Source organism: Orbicella faveolata, unplaced genomic scaffold, assembly GCF_042242905.1.
Source record: "Orbicella faveolata isolate gen_17 unplaced genomic scaffold, um_ofav_v1 contig_24, whole genome shotgun sequence".
In the NCBI taxonomy this organism is placed as follows: Eukaryota; Metazoa; Cnidaria; class Anthozoa; order Scleractinia; family Merulinidae; genus Orbicella; species Orbicella faveolata.
In genome coordinates this window covers 21,563,582-21,585,000 of record NW_028301552.1, presented here as the reverse complement: position 1 = coordinate 21,585,000, position 21,419 = coordinate 21,563,582, and the positions used below count along the sequence as shown (strand labels likewise).

General features: G+C 39.2%; 2 protein-coding genes and 1 pseudogene across 3 annotated transcripts in view; all 3 read left to right on the top strand.

Moving 5' to 3' along the window:
• LOC110050944 (serine/threonine-protein phosphatase 4 regulatory subunit 3-like) overlaps nucleotides 1–15,472 on the top strand; it is a 17,364-nt gene extending 1,892 nt beyond the window's left edge. Inside the window, exons 5-16 of one of the 2 annotated variants that reach the window (XM_089291470.1) lie at nucleotides 2,222–2,299; nucleotides 2,874–2,945; nucleotides 3,295–3,339; nucleotides 5,613–5,729; nucleotides 6,951–7,002; nucleotides 7,273–7,343; nucleotides 7,831–7,933; nucleotides 8,579–8,737; nucleotides 10,718–10,887; nucleotides 11,540–11,688; nucleotides 12,445–12,655; nucleotides 13,105–15,472. In XM_089291470.1, coding sequence (XP_089147596.1) covers nucleotides 2,222–2,299; nucleotides 2,874–2,945; nucleotides 3,295–3,339; nucleotides 5,613–5,729; nucleotides 6,951–7,002; nucleotides 7,273–7,343; nucleotides 7,831–7,933; nucleotides 8,579–8,737; nucleotides 10,718–10,887; nucleotides 11,540–11,688; nucleotides 12,445–12,655; nucleotides 13,105–13,206 — 1,329 coding nt within the window. In that variant the 3' untranslated portion in view covers nucleotides 13,207–15,472. Of the gene's footprint in view, nucleotides 1–2,221; nucleotides 2,300–2,873; nucleotides 2,946–3,294; nucleotides 3,340–5,612; nucleotides 5,730–6,950; nucleotides 7,003–7,272; nucleotides 7,344–7,830; nucleotides 7,934–8,578; nucleotides 8,738–10,717; nucleotides 10,888–11,539; nucleotides 11,689–12,441; nucleotides 12,656–13,104 lie in introns of both variants that reach the window. The other variant, XM_089291469.1, reaches the window with a different exon arrangement.
• Nucleotides 15,473–18,479: 3,007 nt separating this feature from the next.
• LOC149110869 (uncharacterized) lies at nucleotides 18,480–19,539 on the top strand. Its single transcript, XM_089292612.1, has one exon. The coding sequence runs from the start codon at nucleotides 18,739–18,741 to the stop codon at nucleotides 19,393–19,395; it is 657 nt and encodes a 218-aa protein (XP_089148738.1). The 5' UTR covers nucleotides 18,480–18,738; the 3' UTR covers nucleotides 19,396–19,539.
• LOC149110868 (uncharacterized) lies at nucleotides 19,460–20,606 on the top strand (annotated as a pseudogene).
• Nucleotides 20,607–21,419: the final 813 nt, after the last annotated feature.

Sequence of the window (21,419 nt, the reverse complement as noted above, 5' to 3'; positions counted from 1 at the left end):
TACATCTATATTTTGGTGAGTTTAGGGATGGTTTATTTTATTAATCCTGCTCAACTTGGTGATTTTCTTGTATGTTTTTCTTGGACCATAGTCATTGCAGTAGAGGCTCATTACAGACTAGATAAAACCACACTAGCACACAGGTGTTTTAGTGTGAGTTTCTGACATTTCCTTTGTGTTAAAGCAAAAAAAAAATGTATTTTGTTTGTATTGCTGCATGTTTCTAATTAACATGTGGGGCTTTCAATGTGGCATTTGTGACGTTAAAGGCTTCCTAACTAGTTGAAATGGCGACCTTTGAGAAGCAGTTTGAACTAGTTAAATATAAGACAAATCAAAATAAGATAACTTATTCAGGAAAGACATGCAGATGTCATCGTGTGTTTGACACTTTTTCGAAAATGGACTTTCTATAAGGTCAAGGTTTTTGCTTATCGCAAAATACAGACAGAACCTAGTATATTTCTTAACCTAGTGTTTTTTCCTTCTAGGAATATAGAAATATAGTAATATTCCTGTAGAATATATATACCGGTACATGTACATTTTACTTAGGTTGGTAATGTTTCAGTCAAAAGCTGTATTTGTAGGTAACTTCATTGGTTGTGATACTGTCTATTACTGGTCTGTATAAATATTTCGAGTCATTTTTATAAAGAAATAACAATTTTAAAATTATGAACTTTATTTTACAAAGAAGCATGACTATTTCCACATCATGTGTACATAACTTGGTGCAAACACTTAGAATGATTTTGGGAGAACTCAAAAAGTACTTGTACAAGTCTTTGCCTATCTCTAAGGTTACTGTGTAATTTTTTGCTTTGTGTTTTATATCAGGCTAAAGGAAAACTTTAGATTTGAAATCAGATTTTGCAGCTGTTATAGACATCATGTGATGCTGTTTTGGAAAGTTATTTTAAAACGTATTGTTTTTCTAGACAGATGGCTATTGTGGTCTTCTAAAATATTTTAAATGTGTGTATTTATGTCATATTTTAATGCTTTCGCATCTTATGGAGATGAACTTTTTTTTGTGGTCTGCTGGAATGAACCAGAGTGGACAAAACAATACATAACATTACATAAATATAATTTTAGGTAGAAAAAAGTTTTAATTTATTTTATTTCTTATTTTTGTTCTCTGAATTTTTATCTCATAGAACTTTCTTTTTAGCTCTTCTACTTTTGTGAAGCGCTTAGAACTGATCTGGATAGGCACTATAGAAATATCTATTATCATTATTATTATTGTTATTATTATTATTATTATTAGTATTAGTATTATTATTATTACAAATCATTGTATATGAAATATCAATATTTATTTAAAGTGCAAATAGCAGCCAACAGGAATTCAAAATATAAGCATAAGTACACATGACTGCTAGGTCTCTGACGGTGCACATGACAAACAGGATTTGAAGGCTGGATTTCAGCATAAATTTGTGAAATAGGCGTATATACAGTACTCAACTCACATGTAATGTGGTGTGTTTTGGTGGAAAAGGTGTTCAATCCATCCAAGTAATTTTAACATTATTATCACCCATCTTTTTCTTTAGTCTTTTTCTTTTCTTTTTTTTTTTTTGAGATAAAATTCCAGGCTACACTCTGACAACTTTTCCACTAAATAACCTCTAGTTATGAAAAGTATTGAGTTAATTAGAAAAATAACTTGAAGAAACCCAGAGGACTTCCTATCCATCTGCCAGATTAAGGAAACACTAGAAACTGTTTTGATAATGCTTCCTTTCACCTGGAGGAAGAACCTTGCAACCCTCAGTCTTTGAATTCTCCTCAATGTCAATTGTACAAAATTTGAGTTTCTGCCTCTGAAAAGGTAACTGTAAAAATAGATGAATTTTAGTGACAGGTATATCCAGATAGGGTGGCGTAGCAGAGTATGGATTGTAACTACCATCCTATTAGAGATATTGAGATAATCATTAATTGCTTTATTAATAATAATTTTCTGGCTTCTGTTTTTCCTCTTACTGTGCCTCACTGCACTAGGTGACTAGCTGGTTGCCTGGTTGAAAATAACCCTTAAGTATTTTGTTCCTTGAAATTTCAACCTGTGATAAGCCCCATTTCAGCTGGTATGTTTTATGTTCTAGTTACTTTATTAGCCAAGGTTAATAGTAGATTACAACTGCAAATATTTGCCATATGTATGAAAATATGCTTGGAAATTAATTTTTGTATCACTGTTTTGTAGGAGGATGATAAATTTTTAGCAGATATGTTCCTGCAACTCACAGATGAAGATACATTGGACGATAGAAGAAAACAACTGGTAATTAACATCAGATCTTTTTGTGAAGACATGATTGATCATCACAGTCATGGACACAACTCAAGCAGTTGTGAAATTAAAGCCTGAAAAAATTCAGGCCTGAACACTGCACCAGTATCGCAGAGGTCATGGGTTCGAATCCTGTTCAGGCCTGAATTTTTTTTTCAGGCTTTAGTTTCACAACTGCTTATAAGTTGTGTGCATAACTCTAATGATCAATCATGTCATTATATCTTTCTCCGCAGTTCCAATATATGCTCTTTCATATATTCATTTCTAGATCTTATTGTTTTACCCATTGACTCTTGAACCACCCTAAACTAGCCATTGATGGAGTGTGGTCGTCGTGTGAATTGCATATATAGCACATTTCTAGAACTCCTTTCACGGAAATAAGAACCTCTTTAAGTGCCTAATCAACAGCTATCTGATAAGTAACTTTGTTAATAAGTTTGTTAATTTTATTGGTTATTGGTTGTTAATTGTTGTTAGTGATTGGCTTTGTTGTGGTTAACCATAATAATAATGTAGTGTTTATAATTCTCAAGAATCTGTTTCTTGTTTTTGCTTTCAGATAAATTTTTTGAAAGAATTGGTCAGTTTTTCCATTCACTTGCAACTTCATCAGAAAGATGAATTTTTTAAGGTTTGCGAATAGTAATATTTGAAATGTGTGGTTTTGTGTAAGGTACATGTATAGGCTTTGACGTAGTTAGGGAACAAGGATATTTGACAAAGATAACAGACTAACATACATCAATTCCCCAAGTTTTTACATTCATACACCTTCTAGTACTGGTGTAGTTACACAATGTTCCCATCCAGGACTGAAACCTGGACTGCTCAATCTGGAGTTGAGTACACTAACCATGAGGCCACTGCACCTCCACATGACATAGTAGTTGTGATTATATTGCCTTGCCCTAGGGGGGTCTGCTTACATGCACATGTACTGTTGTATTTTGACATCTGATTCTATATGTTTAACCCTACAGGCACTTGCACACCATGGATTACTCCCTGCAATGGAATTGCTTCTTGTAAGTGTAACATGTGACATGTAGATTCTCCTCACAAATCTCTGATACATTTGTTTTTTTCTTAATTGGGAGAATTTGGTGATTTGATTCAAAAGTTGAGTTTTATTTTTCTCTTCTTTGATACAGAAGAGATGGTTTGAAACTTCTCAAACTGAACAAAAGTTAGTTCAATCATAACATTTCATTATCCTTGTATTGTTTTGACATTTTTTCTCAAACTCATAAATTATTCATCAAGTTTAAGCAAAAGAAATTGTGACATGACGGTGTCTGGATATCTGATTTTAATTAGCGTAGATTTTTACAAGTTTATTTCTCCATTTTCTCCTTAGTTTTAGTTTTGATTGAGAAGATATATATCAAACACTCAAGACAATGTTTGACTACATTTCCAAGCACCTTGAAGTTTGTCAAAAATAGTCCACGACATGGTGTATTTTCAACTTTCTCCTCAGTGTTTGGAATGTTGTCAAACACGGTCTTTGGTGTTTCCTGGGGCAGATCCAGGATTTGGTGAAGGCTGGTTTGGAGAATTGTTGACCAAAGGTGGACCTTCTAAGGGGTTCAAGGGTCCCCCATGGAGACTTACTAGGTTCTTGGAAATGTAATTTCCAGTGTTTTGAGGGATATGCATAGGTATTTACAATAATGCTTACCTTCCTGATGATGTACGTGCTAGTGGTCCAAAAAATGATTAATTTGCTATTGTCGTATTGACATAACTCTGACGGACTTCAAATTTAACACTGACTCCTTTGAGAAAAGTGGTTTTTCTTGGGCTGACAGTCGAAATATTTGTGAACGATTACACAACTCAGTGATGAACTGATTAACGAAGAGGCTGAGCTTCTACTCTTAGCCATGGTGCCTAACCTGTGCAATCTGTTGATAGAAAAACTGTCACTTTTGGTGCCGTGTAGAATTTGACAGGAGCATAAATCATGTGCTATTTTACCAAATAGACAAATAAAAGATTGAGTGCTTAAACAAGGATATAACTCAAACAGTGGTGATAAACCTTGTACTCCAACGCATTTTAATACAGAACTTAAATGGATTTTAGACTAAGCCAGAGGCATTTAAAATCAGGAAAAGACTCTTATCAATCAGTATTATTTTTGCTCTTTTCAAGTTAGTCTCCTTTTTAAGAAGATAAGATATAATATTTGTTAGTGATGTGCACAAAGGTTCTTGTCGGAAATGGCACATATTTAAGCAATTTTTGATCTCATTTAGGGGGTTCAACCAAACCACCTGAACTGCCCCTGGATCTGCTCCAGGTTTCATATGTATTACACGAGAAAGTAGACCGTCACACATAGGGGACTGTTGCAAGGTCATACACTTAGAAACTTGCAGTTAGCTGCGTGTTGCATGTTTGAAAAGGTGACAAGGATGTGGGAGGATAATTGTGTAGAGAAGAGCCCTTCTTGGATGCTCATGTTGTGTGTAAAATTTGTGGAAAATCCTTGTACATGTACTTTTGATTTACATTGAATTATCTATTTGGTTCAAGTTCAGCAAATATACCGACTGAAACAAATCTGCTAGGAAAATGGAAATAACAAAATTAGGTGCCCCTGGACTGAAATTCATTCATGTATGTTTATAATGTACTTGTACATGTAGGTTGGTTTGGTGACTTGTTAACTACAAGGCATTTTAGTTAACTGCTGAATTTTCTCCGATTCTTATTGGTTTTAAATTGATGACATGACGTGATAGTGTTCATCAGCAGAGACGCTACCTGCCCATAGCACTGTCCAAGGAAAATACTCAAATGGATAGTATTTATCCGTTAAAGTTTTCCGTAAACAAGCAGGCTTATAGAAAAAAATATATATTGATCTGCATTTAGTGAGTTTTTGTCTGTTTTCTCATTCAAATTTTACATTTGTCTTTCACTCCTTTCATCTAAAAAAGTTGAAAATAATTCAATACGATTTTTGAACTGGTGCACAGAAGAATTAGTGTTGAATAATGAAGACAGTAGAGTGTTTGTCTCAAAACTATCTGTCTGATAGTTGCCCCTTGGAAATTTGTTGTTCTTAAAACTGACATATTTGCCCTTGAAGCTTGGCTGGCTTGGGCAAATATCTGTTCCTCGATTGTTTCTGGTCAGAAACACTCTACTGTTTGAGTAGTCTTAAATATTTTCTTTGATCAATATATAGACTGTGTTGTTAAGTTAATTTACAAGTTACCACATCAACTCTTGTTTTAAACCTGCCTACTGGCAACGTGGTTGCTAATGCGTTAGTTCCTTTCTGCAGGTTAGTGACTGTGAAGAAAACAGGCTGTCGGCTGTGGAAATGTTCTCACAGGTTGTTGACATTAGCCCATACCTTGTCAGAGATTTCATCATGAAGGAGGCTCAAACACAGGAAGAGGTCGGTGCTCTTTGTCTGTTGAAAGTTTCTTTTCTGCTGAGTGTTTTTGGTAGCTCACTTGGGTTCATTTAGACATGTGGTTATCGCCTTCAGTTAACCATTTTCTTTTCTCTGGTTAGCTCTGTAGTTGATTTTATGGTAGGAAAACAATTTTAATCTTTGTTGGGAATCAGGGTTCAATAATTGTTTTAGATTATTGTATTGATTTATTGCATACTGATGATATCAACCCTAAGTTTGTCTGGGATATTGCATCGAGTTATTGCCCATTTTGTAAAACTGACAGTTAACCTTTTGTATGTCAGTCAAGCACAGTTATAAGAAGCTATTGTAGTTATTGTTACATCCAAGGGCTCAATTGATTAATTAATCAATTGTATTCAAAAGTTGTTAACTGTTAACTGAGGTGAAAGTGTGAATTGGTGTTTGTTTTCATTATTACTCCGACTGTTTACAGTCATGGGCTTCTAAGTATCATCGGTTTGCACAAGGACCGATGTGGCCCTTGTTTTGATTCCTGCCTTGTGTCATATGTTGGCTGAGCTTGTCACTGGTTCTCACCTTGCTCCAATGGTCTTTCTCCAAGGGTCTTTCTCTGAGTGCTCTGGTTTTTCTCCTTCCACTTAAACCAACATCTCCAAATTCCAATTTGACCAGGATGGAGGACCAGCATGAAAACCAGCTAAGGCTGATGTGGCTTCCTCTCTAAATAATGCATTTATTGACCATAAAAATTAATCATCCAATTAGTGCCCGGGGCACGTATTTCAAATTTGGGAGAAGACGGGGAGCACTTATTCGAGGGGGGTGCTTAATTCAGGGGAGGGGGGGGGGGGGCCTTATTTAATTTTTCCCAAATTGTGGCCTGACATGATCATTTTTTTAATACATCATCTGCACGTAAACAACAACTTAAGCTGTTTAATGACATAAAAAGCTGATCCTAAAGTTTATATCACGGCACCGTTAGTACTTAATGTGTTCACTTACTGTGTTCATGAACTGAAACAATGTACAAATCTAATACTACATGACAAAAACTATACATACTTTGTTGTCTCATTACTCATCCACAAAATGGGAGGGAGGGGGGCACTTATTTTAAATTTTGACGAATGCTGAATCATTACAAATGTGATGGCGAATAAGAATTAGTAGATGCATGTCACTGTTAAATTTATCCTTAGCTTAACATTTTTCTAATGGTTGCTCTCTTCATAGGACATGCTGATCAATCATATTATAGATTTCATGATTTGTGATGGTGACACAGGTCAGTGTGCAAGAATTGCAGTCTCTCATAGGATCAAAATATCTTTTTGTCCCTTAACATTAGAATACAGGAGTCCAGTTCAAGTCTATTCATGTGGTTCTTATTCTGCTTGGATAGAAGCAAAATGACTGTTGATTAAAGCACGAGACAGCAATCTTGTTTTCCTTGCTTCTATGTGGTTTTTGCCAACCACAATGCTCTGCAGTGCTTGTAACTCGAAGCACTATTGCTATTGCAATTCTTACAATAATTCTTTTACATTTGCCACAGGAAATGCATATCAACTCTCTCAACTGATCAGAACCTTACTTGATCCAGAAAACATGGCATTAGGAGCAAATGTAAGTCCTGTATGTAAGGCATCCATAATTTATTTATTGGTAGCACTAAATACTTAATAAACTTAGGATATTCAGTAACAGGGTTGGCAGGGGTTCAGTGTGGTTTTCAGCAGGGAGGCAATTGTTTTTGTTTTGTTTTTTAAAAAACGTTTTCTAGGTGGTCAAACCAGGCCAGCAAAATCGCCCCCACAGCCAGTTACCCAGTGACCAGCCCTTAATGAAACCCCTGGGCTGGAGATTACTGTTTTAACTCAGCACTTGCCTTGTGTCCTTCCTTCCTTACAAATGTGACTTGAGAGTTAGGTGTGCTTTCAGAGGACATCCGTGTAGATGCCCGCTATAGCCTGATGAAACTATATTTTTTTGACCAGTTTTCCAGAAATAGACACCTTGCTTCTCACCTGATAAAACAATCAATTGTTGTTTCCTTTCTTGATACAGTGGTATATTAACCTGATGTATTTTACGTAACATTTTTTTCGCATAGAAAATGGAGAAGTCTGAATTCTTGAGTTTCTTCTACAAGCACTCTATGCATGTTTTGACAGCCCCTCTCTTTGCTGCAACCTGTGATGACAGACCAAGCAAAGGTAAACCATTATTAGTCTAAATATGGCTGAAGCGAGTGTTTATCAAATCAGACTAAACTGATTTCCTTTTTTGCTTTTTCTCCCACCGCTTGTTTTCACTTGAATCCTTCTGTTTTTAACCCTTTCACTTCCAAAGTCATTCACAAGGCCTTATCATGAGGGTGAGGGGGTTCCAGAGACATACTTGATTGGCTAGATTTCTGAAATAAGAGTTTCTCTAATTCAACATGGGTTTACTTCCCGTAAACAGTCACTGGTTGACTGTTAACACTGTTAACACTGTTTGATTGCAACACTTACAGGCCTTTCAAGACAGATTTTTACCCACAGAATTTCATTTTAAAGAAGTGAAATTCTGGACTGAGGTGGCATTTCTATGTATTTTTCCAATGTTCCAGTCAGATGTTGCATGAATCAATTTTGTCAAAATGTTTAAGCGGAACCCTACCGTGTGGCCATTTAAATGAAAGCTGTCCAGCCATGACATATGCTGTTGGTTTTCCAGTATTTGCAAAATGGAGTTTCAGTGGGTTTTTTTTTTGTCAAATTCAGCAATGAAAAAGTCAAATGAAAAATTTTTATTGTTTTGCATTGCTGCTGTCTTTTTTTAAAATTATTGCCTTTTTGGCTTTCTTTTCTCTACAGATGACTATGTCAATAGCGTGACACTTGGACACATTCTGGAACTGCTAACATTCTTTGTTGAACACCACACATACCACATAAAAAACTACATCATTAGTAAAGATCTGCTCAGAAGAGTTTTGGTGCTAATGAAGTCACAACACAAGTTTTTAGTTTTAAGTGAGTTATAATTTAGTCACAAGTTTAGACTGATTGTTTAGTCTTTTCATTCCAGCTAGAGCTGAATGGAAGAATGGTGGTTCTGCTCTTGTAAAATGAACTATTAATAGTATTTTAGAAAGTAGCCCAGAGAAAATATGGGCATTGATTGGTACAAAATTGTGTTTCTGTAACTTGATAGAAACACAAATTAGCAAGAGCTGTTGATGTAATGATGGCAGGAGCAAAGAGAATTTACATTTTGTTGATTAAAGTTAACAAGTTGTTTTCTTTTTTTTGTCATGGATTTTCTAAAAGAAATAGAAAACATGTTTCTGTGTTTCTACTGAGTTATGGAAACACTCGTGGAAGTTTGGGAAAACTCAAAAAGCCTGTGGAAACACTCGTCTGTCGACTCATGTTTCAACATTGTTTCCCGTTCTCCAAAACTTCCACTTTTTTTTCTATTTAACAATTACATTATGAGCTCAAGGTTTCTATCACACATAGAAATTGAGAGCAAATAATCTAATTGTTATAGTATAAATCTAGTAGTCATTCAAAACTTAAATCTAAATTCTCTTCAAAGACACTTCGAAAACACAAAGAAGCAGCCCTCAGCACACACCACTAGGCTGCTCACTATCTGTAACAGAATAGATAGTGAGTAGCTTAGCCAATCAGAGAACGGCATTCGTGATAGAGTGCTAGTAAATTAATACTAATTAACAATTAGATTATAAGCTCAAGATTTCTATAAGAAGATAGTTGATGAGGCCGAGGGTGGAATCAACTATCACCTCATAGAAATAGAGAGCAAATAATCTAATTGCTTTAGTAGAATTCTTACTCAAATTTACTTCAAATTATGGTTTCCAATTATTTCTTTACCTATTATTAAACTTTGCGCCTGAAAAAGATTGCTCAGATTGAATTGTCATTTAAAATTGAAGTTGTGTATGCGCACGCGTCAGTTTTTTCAATAATTTCAACTTTTTTAAAAGTCAAGATACAGTAAATGTCCTTCATTTAGACTTCTCAGGAATTTAATCATCCATTTACATCAATTTTCCTCCAAAACTTTGGAAAAATGAAAAAACGTCACCATTTCCTAGATGACCTCCAGGGACTCCACAATAATGGCTGATAGTGTTCAATGGCTCAGCCAATCAGATTACAGCATTTGCATTAGTACACTAGTAGAATTCTACTAAAACTCGATAGAACACGGTACATGTTTTCTATTTCTTAAACATTTTTGGACAATTTTTGTTAAACCATCTTCTGCAAATCAAGGTGTAGTGTACATTTTGCACATGTAGTGTGTTGTGTACTTGTACCTGTAGAAGAAAAAGAAGTGACAAGAAATTAAAGTTAGGAAAGGACCAAGTTCTCAGGGTAAACATCAACAGTAGCCAATAATTATTTGAACTTTGAAGTTAAACGACAGGTGATGAGTTTCATTCTTGATTATCTGATGTAATGTTTGAGAAATCGAATAAATTTGAGCTAGAGCTTAGTGATCTGGGATATGAACCATTTGGCTCTCTGTGCTGCCAATAAACACCTTGTGTTACTACATATGCAAGTAGTCTAATTATGGTTTGTCCATGTAGCTTGGTAGTTATTTGTGTGGTGGGGAATATGAAAAGTGAGGCTGGGAAAACCAACTTAAGGAGAGGGGAGAAAGCAAATGCATTCCACTTTTCACTTCCTTCATCCTTATTCCTCTTGTGACAAGTTTTGCCAGTTTTGCCAGTTTTGCCAGTTTTCCGTTATTATTCAGTTTTTGCTATTTTGAGGTAGGAACAATGTAGATAAATCAGTGCTGGCCATTTAAAGATAGAGAAACCCAGTATTTCTAGAATACAGCTCAGTAAACAGTTCTGCTCATGTTTTTGATAATCACAGCTACATCTATGTAGGGTTAACTCTTATTTGTGAACTTTTTGATTCTTTCATTTAGGTAAATAATTAATTGCATTTGTTTATTTTTTTCAGATTCACTTCGCTTCCTGCGGAGAATAGTTGGCTTGAAGGATGAATTCTACAATCGCTACATCGTCAAGGGTCAGTTGTTTGATCCAGTGATTGCCACATTTAAAGAAAATGGACAGAGATACAATCTACTGAACTCTGCTATCGTAGAACTGTTTGAATTCATCAGAGCGGTTAGTACTGTTATTTCCTATTTTACAATAACTGTTGGCTCTCTACATGATGAGCAAATGGTGCAGCTGAGTGTATTGGTGCTCATACACGTAGATAGCTTACAGAAACAAGATACAGTATTTAGGTTTTTTGTAGTTATGTGGTATAAAGACAAATGGAAACAAAGAGTTTTGTGACAACTTTTTAATTCATTGTAGTATTTGCTTTAGTAAAGCTAGTAAATGCTTTTTAGACATTGTCTGCGTTTGTTAACGCACACACAATCTGTGCATCACGTAATGCGTGGATTTTATGCCATTTTCACGCTTGGGTTGAAACTGACAAAATCATTATGCGACCAAGCGCACGACTAAAATGCAAGTAAAACTGACCAGTTGTGTTTAATGAACGTATATTACTTGTAAGAATATCACCTCAGTAATAACTGCAGTTTTAGTCTGCTCATAAGTTGCTTCCATTTGCTCCTATAGCATAGGTCAGTGTGTGAAACAACAGATCTGTTTTGGTCTACGAAGTTCAAACAGTTGACTCAGTGGTTTGCTTTTGGAGTAAAATACTAAGGCCACGGCTCAAAAGGATTTTATTGATACTGGTGTTACCGTAGCGATAATATCAGTCATCACATTGCGTCCTGATTGTATGTTATTGCAGGAAGACATCAAGAGTTTGTGCTCACACGTGTGTGCCAAGTACAAACCCTTTTTCAAAGAGGTCACATATGTCAGTACGTTCAAAGGGATTCTTCAGCGGGATGAACAGGAGCAGGATAGAAAGCAGCAGAATAACAGGATTCTTGATAGGTAAGCCTGTAAAACTTGCTGGATCTTGCTTGTCTAACGTCGCATATCTCTAACTTTCCATTAGGCTCAATTTCTGCCGCTCTCGTTTGTCCAGTTCATGTAGGTCCTCCCACGCAGAGAGGGGGTGGAGTACCGGCTCAGTTTCCCAAACAGCGGCTGATAATCTAGCCTAACTTTCCATTATTTCGAACCAAAAGTCATTCCCTTTAAAGTTGTTGCTATTTTTGTGTCTTAATATACAAAACAAATCTCAAACCAGTCTTCTCGAACTACTGCTTTTTCTTGACGAAAACTCAATTTGTCTCCGCTATCTCAATTTGCTGTAAAGTAGTTGTTTTAGAGGCTAGGTAAACTTCGTATTTGATTCAGTTTTTTGAAAACTACAATTTCAGTAAATATAATACAGAGTATTTCCATGTACAAGTGTAACTTAAGTTCACATGGATAGGACGCATAAATTAGCCATTATTATACTTAACTCTGCTTTCATTTTTCCAAGAAAATTTGCCAACCCAGTATTTCCAACTCCTGCTTTCTCGCACAAATCTTAATTCCCTTATGAGCTCCTTACCAAATTTACTAAAAAGGAAATTTTTTCTGGAAGATTTTAAGGTATCCTAAATTGATAGTTTCTGTGTCATGTAATAACTCACGGCTGGTAAATATGAGAGGGATATGGTGAACATGTCCCTACCTTACATTTACTGTGTATTTGTCGCTCTTGGAACCTGTGTTTCTTGGTTTTACTTGCAGTAGAGCTGGGATCATTCATGTGAATAGTCGGTTCAGACGAGATGTGCGGACACTTGATGAAGAGGAAGAACTATGGTTTGACCAGGAAGATGAAAACGGTGAAGAAACTGTTACCCTAGAACAAACTGATCTTCTCAACGACGACTCCGCCTTTAAAAATCGAAAAACCTTTGTAAACGCAAAACCGCCACCATCCATCGTCAACAACAAACGGGTTAGTATTTCGGCTGTTCTTCCCTGTTTCCTATATCAGGGTTTGCTACTTCAGTTGTTATAAACTGGCATTTCTTAAAAAAAATCAGTATCAAGATCTTATGTCCCTGAAACTTTCCTGAGTGTCTTGTTGGGTGCTTATTTCGCCACCGTTACAGCCATAGTTGCTGTAAGATAATGCTTCTAGTGAGCGAAGTGTTATGTGACAACTTAACAGCTATGACTAAGGCCCACCCTGTAAGGCCTGCTCCCCTCCCCACTCCCGTCCCTAGAAAATGAGCAAACTGTGTCTGTATATTTCCAAATGTTCTAAAAAAACTCTCAAGGCTGCAATTTTAAACAGTGGTTTTCCACATGCAGTCTGGCCGAAAAAACCTAGTTCTTTGCGTGCCTAGAGGCCTATCTTGCCATCTTGGACAAAACTAATGCCTTGATATATTCCTTTTATAGGCTTTGGTTGGACTTGTCGACTACCCGGATGACGAGGATGAGGACGAAGATGAAGGCGAAACGACCAGCCCAGCAAAAAGAGCGCGACTGAACGCTTCCTAGCATTTGCTTAGCAGCCTCCTTAGCGAGGGGCGCAGGCTCATATGTGGCCAGTCAACCTGGACAAAACTTCGACAACTGCATACGTAACATCTTGAGCCAGCAGAAGGTCGAGACATGCGGAGAGCATGAGAGTAGATCAAGAGAAATACAATGCCAAGAGAAGATTTGGCATGGGCAGGTTGATCCTCCGATCTTTGCGGCGAAATTTGAATCGACACGAGAAGTGATTCAGTGTTTGTTTTTTTTTTGTTAACTCTCCAGTGACTTACACCATGTTCCTCCATATTGCCTCTTGACGTGCCGTCCTCTTTGCTATCCCTTTCCTATCTTTCTTTCGTAAAGTAGTGCGGTTTGAGTCACTAGAGGGTCTGCTACATCAGACAAACCTGGAGAATTTATGATTATATCACCAGAAAGTAAGGAGGCTGGCCTCTGAAGAACTAAGATGTATAAACATTCCAAATGCTACATCTCATCTCGAGCTTTTAAAGGAAAGATGCATTTTAACCTGTAGTTAGTCAGTATCGCTTAACTTAAATGGTTGTTCTAGACGCCAAATTTAATTTGATCGCTCTAGGCCTGACGCTCTAACAAGTCTCGAGCTTTCACTAATTCGCAGTACATAAAAATCCTTCCCTGATGTGTTATATACAAGAAGGAAGAGACCTGCAAAGCAGGTTTAACTCTTGCAATAGCGTTGGAAACTTTGATTCATGAATGAACATAATCATTCTTGCGCTATTTCTTCCTCAGTTTGGGTAACCGAAGAGGATCAACCTGCCCACAAGCGGCTTCAATCTTGGAAAGCTTCTACATTTGTTTTTAGAAGAATTAAGTTATTCCACTTGTACTTAAATGAATACGCCAATGGCAAAAAACCCGTCGTGAATTATTGTTTTAAGGATGCAATGGAGCCCAGGCTAGTTGTGCAGTTTTAACTCGAGAATGTGTACTGAATTTTTTTTTGTGTACAGTACGTGACGCCTCGTAATCCACGATTAGAATTATTAGAATTATCCTTTAAGTTGTCACGCGTCACGTAGTATTCCGGAGAAATTGTGAATGTTGCGTGACATTTTCAAAAAGGGCTCACAAGAATGCCATGGAAGTGTGTGGAATATCGTGGCTATTTTACCCTTCAAAGATTAAATCGATAGCGTGTGAAATTTTAATTTTTTTTTTTATTTTAACAAGATCAACGTCTTTACTGTTATTTTAATTTACACGGATAACTGATTTTTGTTAACTGATTTGTTACACATGGGAACTTTTTTAGTTGAACCGTAAGCGTAATGCCCAGGTTAGCGGTTAAACGTTGTTGATCTTCCATCCAACACGAAGGCAGCAAACGCTATCGTGGAGAAACTTTTGCTGCATTTGCCAGGCTAGAGTCGTGTTCAGTGATCAAACACCAGATTCCTTTGTCCTCAGGAGAGTCTGACTTTGTGTCAACGTTTAGCTACCAAGGTGTTGTACATGATGGAAAATTAGTTGATGTATGGAAGATGAACCGTATTCTTCCGTTGGGAATGCAGTCAAGCTCATCATAGTCATTCTAAACCGGTCTCTTAAGATACGAATGTTTGACTCTCATAGTTAAGTTTAGTAATTGAAGGCTGGGTGACAACCTTGTGCAACTAAAAAAATCAAAGCTAGTAAACGTTATTTCATGCGATGCAGTTTTAGTATCAAGTATTTTTCTAAATGAAGTTTGATTTTGTGTTTCCAGCAGTTCTCTTGGACATTATTGAAAGTGAAAAGATGACAAAAACTGAGCTTGACTGTATTCCTGACGTGAGCAAAACCTGTCGCGTCGTTTGCCCTTTTGCAGGACTTTCCAAAATGAAATAAATATGATTTCACATCCACAAATATTTCTACTTTTGTTACACAATTTTTATCATTCATTTTTGTGAAAACCTCTTGCGCATTTCCTGTTATAATTACTAAGACATTCGTCAAACATTTTTATTAGTGGTCCTTCCGGACCTGATCGGTATACTGTACAGAGTTTACTGTTGGGTATAAAAGGGATTTGCTGAGCCGAATTAAGTTAATATATAACATCTAACCTTGGTGATTGCTCTGTACTGTAGTTCTAATGAGAGTATTCGTCACACAAAACTGTATTTTTAACGCCTGGTGACGGAACGTGTCCTGAACTGCATGTCGCTAATCGAATCAGAGTGTGCATAAAAGGCCTCTATTTGTCATAGTAATGTATTTATATCCCGCAAAGTATTTCATTAAAGTGGAGTTAGAGTAATTGATGCTTTGGTCTTGCGTTGATTGGTCAAAAATTCATAAATGGCGGACCGCTCCGGTAAGCCTCGGAACGAGTGCATTAAAACGAGGTGGGTGAGAATACCACCGCCTCCTCACTTTTCGACTCTATTATCATCAGTTCATGTCTGACAATAAAGCGTGTTCACGTGGCTTCACGGCATGAGTAGTATAGGACGCTCATATGAGCGGTAACCAATCAGGAGCCGAGAAAGACAATAGGCTATTGTTTGGAGAACAATGGACGCTATTGTTTTCCACATCCAAGATGGCCGCCACAAATTTCAGCCAATCAGGAGCCGAATTAAGAACAATGGATGCTATTGTTTTCCAAATCCAAGATGGCCGCCACAAATTTCAGCCAATCAGGAGCCGAATTAAGAATTCAAGATGGCGGCGACCACGAAAGTCGGCCATGTTGGAAAACAGCCCACCAGCCTCGACGGAGGACTGGGATCGGTCTCACGGATTTCCATGGCGACACAAATCACGCCAGGGTCACGCAAAAAATGTCATGCAACTTCAAAATCGATACTTACAGTGTCCTGTGGTCCTAAACGACAGAGGTCCATCCAACAAGCGGCCATGATGGAGACTGAGAGACTTGTGTCCGAGGCACTTATATACCTTTCTATTCGTTCCAAAGCATCCTGGGACGGTGACCTCATCGGGAACCAATCCTAGACTTGCCCCACTCCCTTCGCAGTCGAAGGGGTAAAAATACGGGTAAGGGGGTACTCCCCGTTCCAAAGCATCCTGGGCTGGTGACCTCATCGGGAACCAATCTTAGACTTGCCCCACTCCCTTCGCGGTCGATGGGGTAAAAATTGGGGTGAGGGGGTACTCCCCGTTCCAAAGCATCGTGGGACGGTGACCTCATCGGGAACCAATCCTAGATTCGTCGCACTCCCTTCTCGGCCAAAGGGGTAAAATAGGGATAAGGGGGTACTCCCTCTTAGTCTGCTATTTAAAACCTTCACACGTTTTGAAAAGGACCAAAACAAAGTTTGTTGACTCACGAAATGGAAGTTAGAAGAAGTCGAAGACTACTAGGATTGACCCCGAAGTAGATGAGTTCAAGGACAAATGTTTCATCTGTCAAGGCGACCTTGTCATTGACTCCTTGACTCGATGTAGTGCGAAAACTTATTGCTGTGGAAAATTTTTGCACAAGAGATGTTTGCAACAGGAGTTACAATACTCAGATAAGTGCGGACATTGCAAAACCTCAAATCCTCGGGGGAATGAAGATGAGGCACAACTTTCACCTTGGGAGGAGGTGGTGCGAGAGAGGATTACCAACGCAACGAATGCCATCAATAGGTATCGGCGAGGGGGACGGCCTTATCATATTCACAATCGTAATATTGTTTCGTGGAGGACCTTGCCGTACCACGCGAATCTTTCCATCTGGTTTGAATTTTATACAAGACTCACCATCTTCGTGCAGCAAAGGGGAAACGCTACCCTGTACATCCATGCCTATATCAACTTGCCGTGGATGACCATTACTCAATCAATAAGACAGACGGTGTATGAAATGTTCAGTAGAAACATCCCAACGGAAGTAATGCTCTGCGTACGCGAAGTAAAGTTTAGGTTATCGTTCCTGTCGTGGCTGCACTACGACGCTGAGGATGAAGTGATTATCAACAGATTAACTCTTCGGTCATCTTTTTCACCCCCCATTTACCCTGAAGACACAGCTTGGGTGTAACGTGTAACTTTTATTGTAACTCAAAAAACTCGTAAAACAAAACAAAAACAAAAACAAAGAGTCTGAGTCTTTATAACGTTTATTGAATAATGATAATAAAAATAATAACATGAGCTCCGAAAGAGAATTGGATACAATTTTTAACTCCTTAACTCTTGACCGTCGGTATTCCACAAAGTGTTGGGAACTAAACTCGTTTCCAGTTTCACAGACTCTTGGTCCCTGGCCCCAAAACGCACGATATTCTGCCCTAGTTTTCTTTGCTTTTGGTCATGAAGTCTTTGCCTGATCCGTTCCTTATTCTTGGCATAGTAACTTCTCCAATACTCGTTGATCCGTTCCCTGTTGTTTTTACAGTATTGTCTTCGATAATTTCTGATGTGCTCCTTGTTCTGTTGACAATAGGCTCTCTGGCTGCTGGCGAGTCGTTCCTTGTTTTTTTCATACCATCTTTTACGACACCACCACCACCTCATCCACTACCCCCACATTTACCACCACCACCACCACCTACACCACCACCGCCACCACCACCACCACATCCAGCACCACCTCCACCACCACCACATTCACCACCACCGCCACCACCGCCGCCACCACCACATTTACCACCACCACCACATTCACTACCACCGCCACATTCACCACCACCACCACATGCACCATCACAACCACCATATTCACCACCACCACCTCCTATATCACCACCACATGTACCACCACCGCCGCATCCACCACATTCATCACCACAGCCACATCCACCACCTACACCACCACCACCACCACCACCAAATTTCCCACCACATCGACCTCCACCGCCACCACCACCACTACCACATCCACCACATTTACCACCACCACCACCACATCCACCACATTCACCACCACCACCACCACATCCACGACCTACACCACCACCACTGCATCCACCACCACCACCACCTACACCACCACCTACACCACCACCACACTTACCACCACCACCACATTTACCACCGCCACCACCACCACCACATCCACCACCACATTTACCACCGCCAACACCACCGCATCCACCACCACCACCACCACATTTACCACCGCCACCAAAACCACATTCACCACCACCACCGCTACATCCACCACATTTACCACCACAGCCACATCCATTACCTACACCACCACCACCGCATCCACCACCACCACCACATTCACCACATTCACCACAACCACCACATCCATTACCTGCACCACCACCACATTCACCATCACCACCACCACCACCACCACCACCGCCTCCACCACACTCGTCAACTCGATCATTAATCATGTATAAAACTAAGGCATTAACTGCCTCAATTCATTTTGAGTCAAACTAGCAAGGAGTCATGTCCCTTTATTGTCGATATTGTCATAGACTATTCTCCCGTGCAGACAGTAGAATTCGTCACTAAAAACATCGTTGTCAAAGCAGTGGATCAGAAAAGACACGAGATGTCCCAAATATCACATTTCCTACCGAAAAGCACCATGGGATCCCTGGTAGAATAGAAATGGGAGAAGCGTTTCGGTTCAAGACACCCTCCAGTATTTTGATCGTGGGCCCTTCTGGTTGTGGCAAGACTTGTTTTACCGAATCGTTACTCTTGGATCACTTGGGAGAATTGTTTGTAAACCCTCCCACTACGATTCATTATTGGTACGGGGCGTGGCAAGACGGATTTAGAGACATGGAAGACGGTGGTGTGCAATTTCACGAAGGGATTCCAGAGTCAGACCATCTCAAGTCATGGTTTCCGAAGGGTGGATTACTCGTACTGGATGATCTGATGGCAGAGGGAGGTGAGGACAAAGCGTTGCTAGACTTATTCACCAAACACTCTCATCATCAAAATATCACCGTGTTGTACTTGTGCCAAGACATGTTTCCACCAGGGAAATACGCCAAGAGTATTTCCAGGAACGCCCACTACATCGTAGCCTTCAAAAATCCGAGAGATCAATTAGGGATGAAGAATTTACTGCTTCAAGCTTTTCCCACTTGCTGGCAAGACATGATGGACGCGTATCAAAAAGTGACCGAACGACCGTTTGGGTACACGGTCCTGGATTTACATCCCGCCAGTGATGACAGGAAACGCGTGTTTAGTCACCTCATGACGCACGAAGGATACCCACGCTGGCATCGAAGAAAGAGAGAAGATGTCTGATCATTGCCCAAAATGGTATATTAAACATCAGTTTAATCGACTCGGTTCATTTGAAATACGTTGTCTTGGGTGAAGGTCGACGAGAATCATGGATGATCGTTCAACAGATATTTTTGGCCCCGTGGAAGATAACAATGATGAGAACGTTGAAGAGGAAGAAGAGGTGGATGAAGAGGAGCCTGAAGAGGAACAGGAAGAAGATGAAGATAGTAGCAGCTCCGAAGAGGAAGAAGAAGTGGACGACGACGAAGCAGATCCGTGGAGTCCGCTACGTCAAAACGTCGGGGAAGACGTCAAAGAAACCTACCTGAAGGAAGTCCAGCAGTTCCTGGATAAGGGAAAATCCCAAAACTATGCCGAAAATGCTGCTTTCAACGTCCTATTACCTGTAAGTAGAAGAAGGCTACGAAGGACTTACTTAGAGCGTCTAAAATGGACTCACCGTATCAAACACGACGCAATACACCTAAAGTCATGAAGACTCTTCGACGCTTTATTGAGGAAGACGACATGGATTTTGACGAAGCGGCCGAGTCGGCAGTGGCAAAACGAAAATTCCTGCTAAACAGACTAATGCGGAAGAAGTTACTCCCCGACGATGATGACGAAGAGGAAGTAGAAGAAGAGGTTAAGACCTGAATTAGCCATGTGACTCTTATAAGAGTGTGTGATTCCAGGGTTTTAGTCATTATTTGTAAGACACCACACATGCAAGATGAATTGCTCCAATCAACTGTCAGGGAATGACCAGAGGGTTGTCTGTAAAAAGGCCTACCACAAAAAATATTATGCCAAGAACAAACAGCGAATCCTGGCCCAACAAAAGAGATATCGTGCAGAGAACGTCGGGATTCTCAAAACCCGTCGTAAAAGATGGTATGAAAAAAACAAGGAACGACTCGCCAGCAGCCAGAGAGCCTATTGTCAACAGAACAAGGAGCACATCAGAAATTATCGAAGACAATACTGTAAAAACAACAGGGAACGGATCAACGAGTATTGGAGAAGTTACTATGCCAAGAATAAGGAACGGATCAGGCAAAGACTTCATGACCAAAAGCAAAGAAAACTAGGGCAGAATATCGTGCGTTTTGGGGCCAGGGACCAAGAGTCTGTGAAACTGGAAACGAGTTTAGTTCCCAACACTTTGTGGAATACCGACGGTCAAGAGTTAAGGAGTTAAAAATTGTATCCAATTCTCTTTCGGAGCTCATGTTATTATTTTTATTATCATTATTCAATAAACGTTATAAAGACTCAGACTCTTTGTTTTTGTTTTTGTTTTGTTTTACGAGTTTTTTGAGTTACAATAAAAGTTACACGTTACACCCAAGCTGTGTCTTCAGGGTAAATGGGGGGTGAAAAAGATGACCGAAGAGTTAATCTGTTGATAATCACTTCATCCTCAGCGTCGTAGTGCAGCCACGACAGGAACGATAACCTAAACTTTACTTCGCGTACGCAGAGCATTACTTCCGTTGGGATGTTTCTACTGAACATTTCATACACCGTCTGTCTTATTGATTGAGTAATGGTCATCCACGGCAAGTTGATATAGGCATGGATGTACAGGGTAGCGTTTCCCCTTTGCTGCACGAAGATGGTGAGTCTTGTATAAAATTCAAACCAGATGGAAAGATTCGCGTGGTACGGCAAGGTCCTCCACGAAACAATATTACGATTGTGAATATGATAAGGCCGTCCCCCTCGCCGATACCTATTGATGGCATTCGTTGCGTTGGTAATCCTCTCTCGCACCACCTCCTCCCAAGGTGAAAGTTGTGCCTCATCTTCATTCCCCCGAGGATTTGAGGTTTTGCAATGTCCGCACTTATCTGAGTATTGTAACTCCTGTTGCAAACATCTCTTGTGCAAAAATTTTCCACAGCAATAAGTTTTCGCACTACATCGAGTCAAGGAGTCAATGACAAGGTCGCCTTGACAGATGAAACATTTGTCCTTGAACTCATCTACTTCGGGGTCAATCCTAGTAGTCTTCGACTTCTTCTAACTTCCATTTCGTG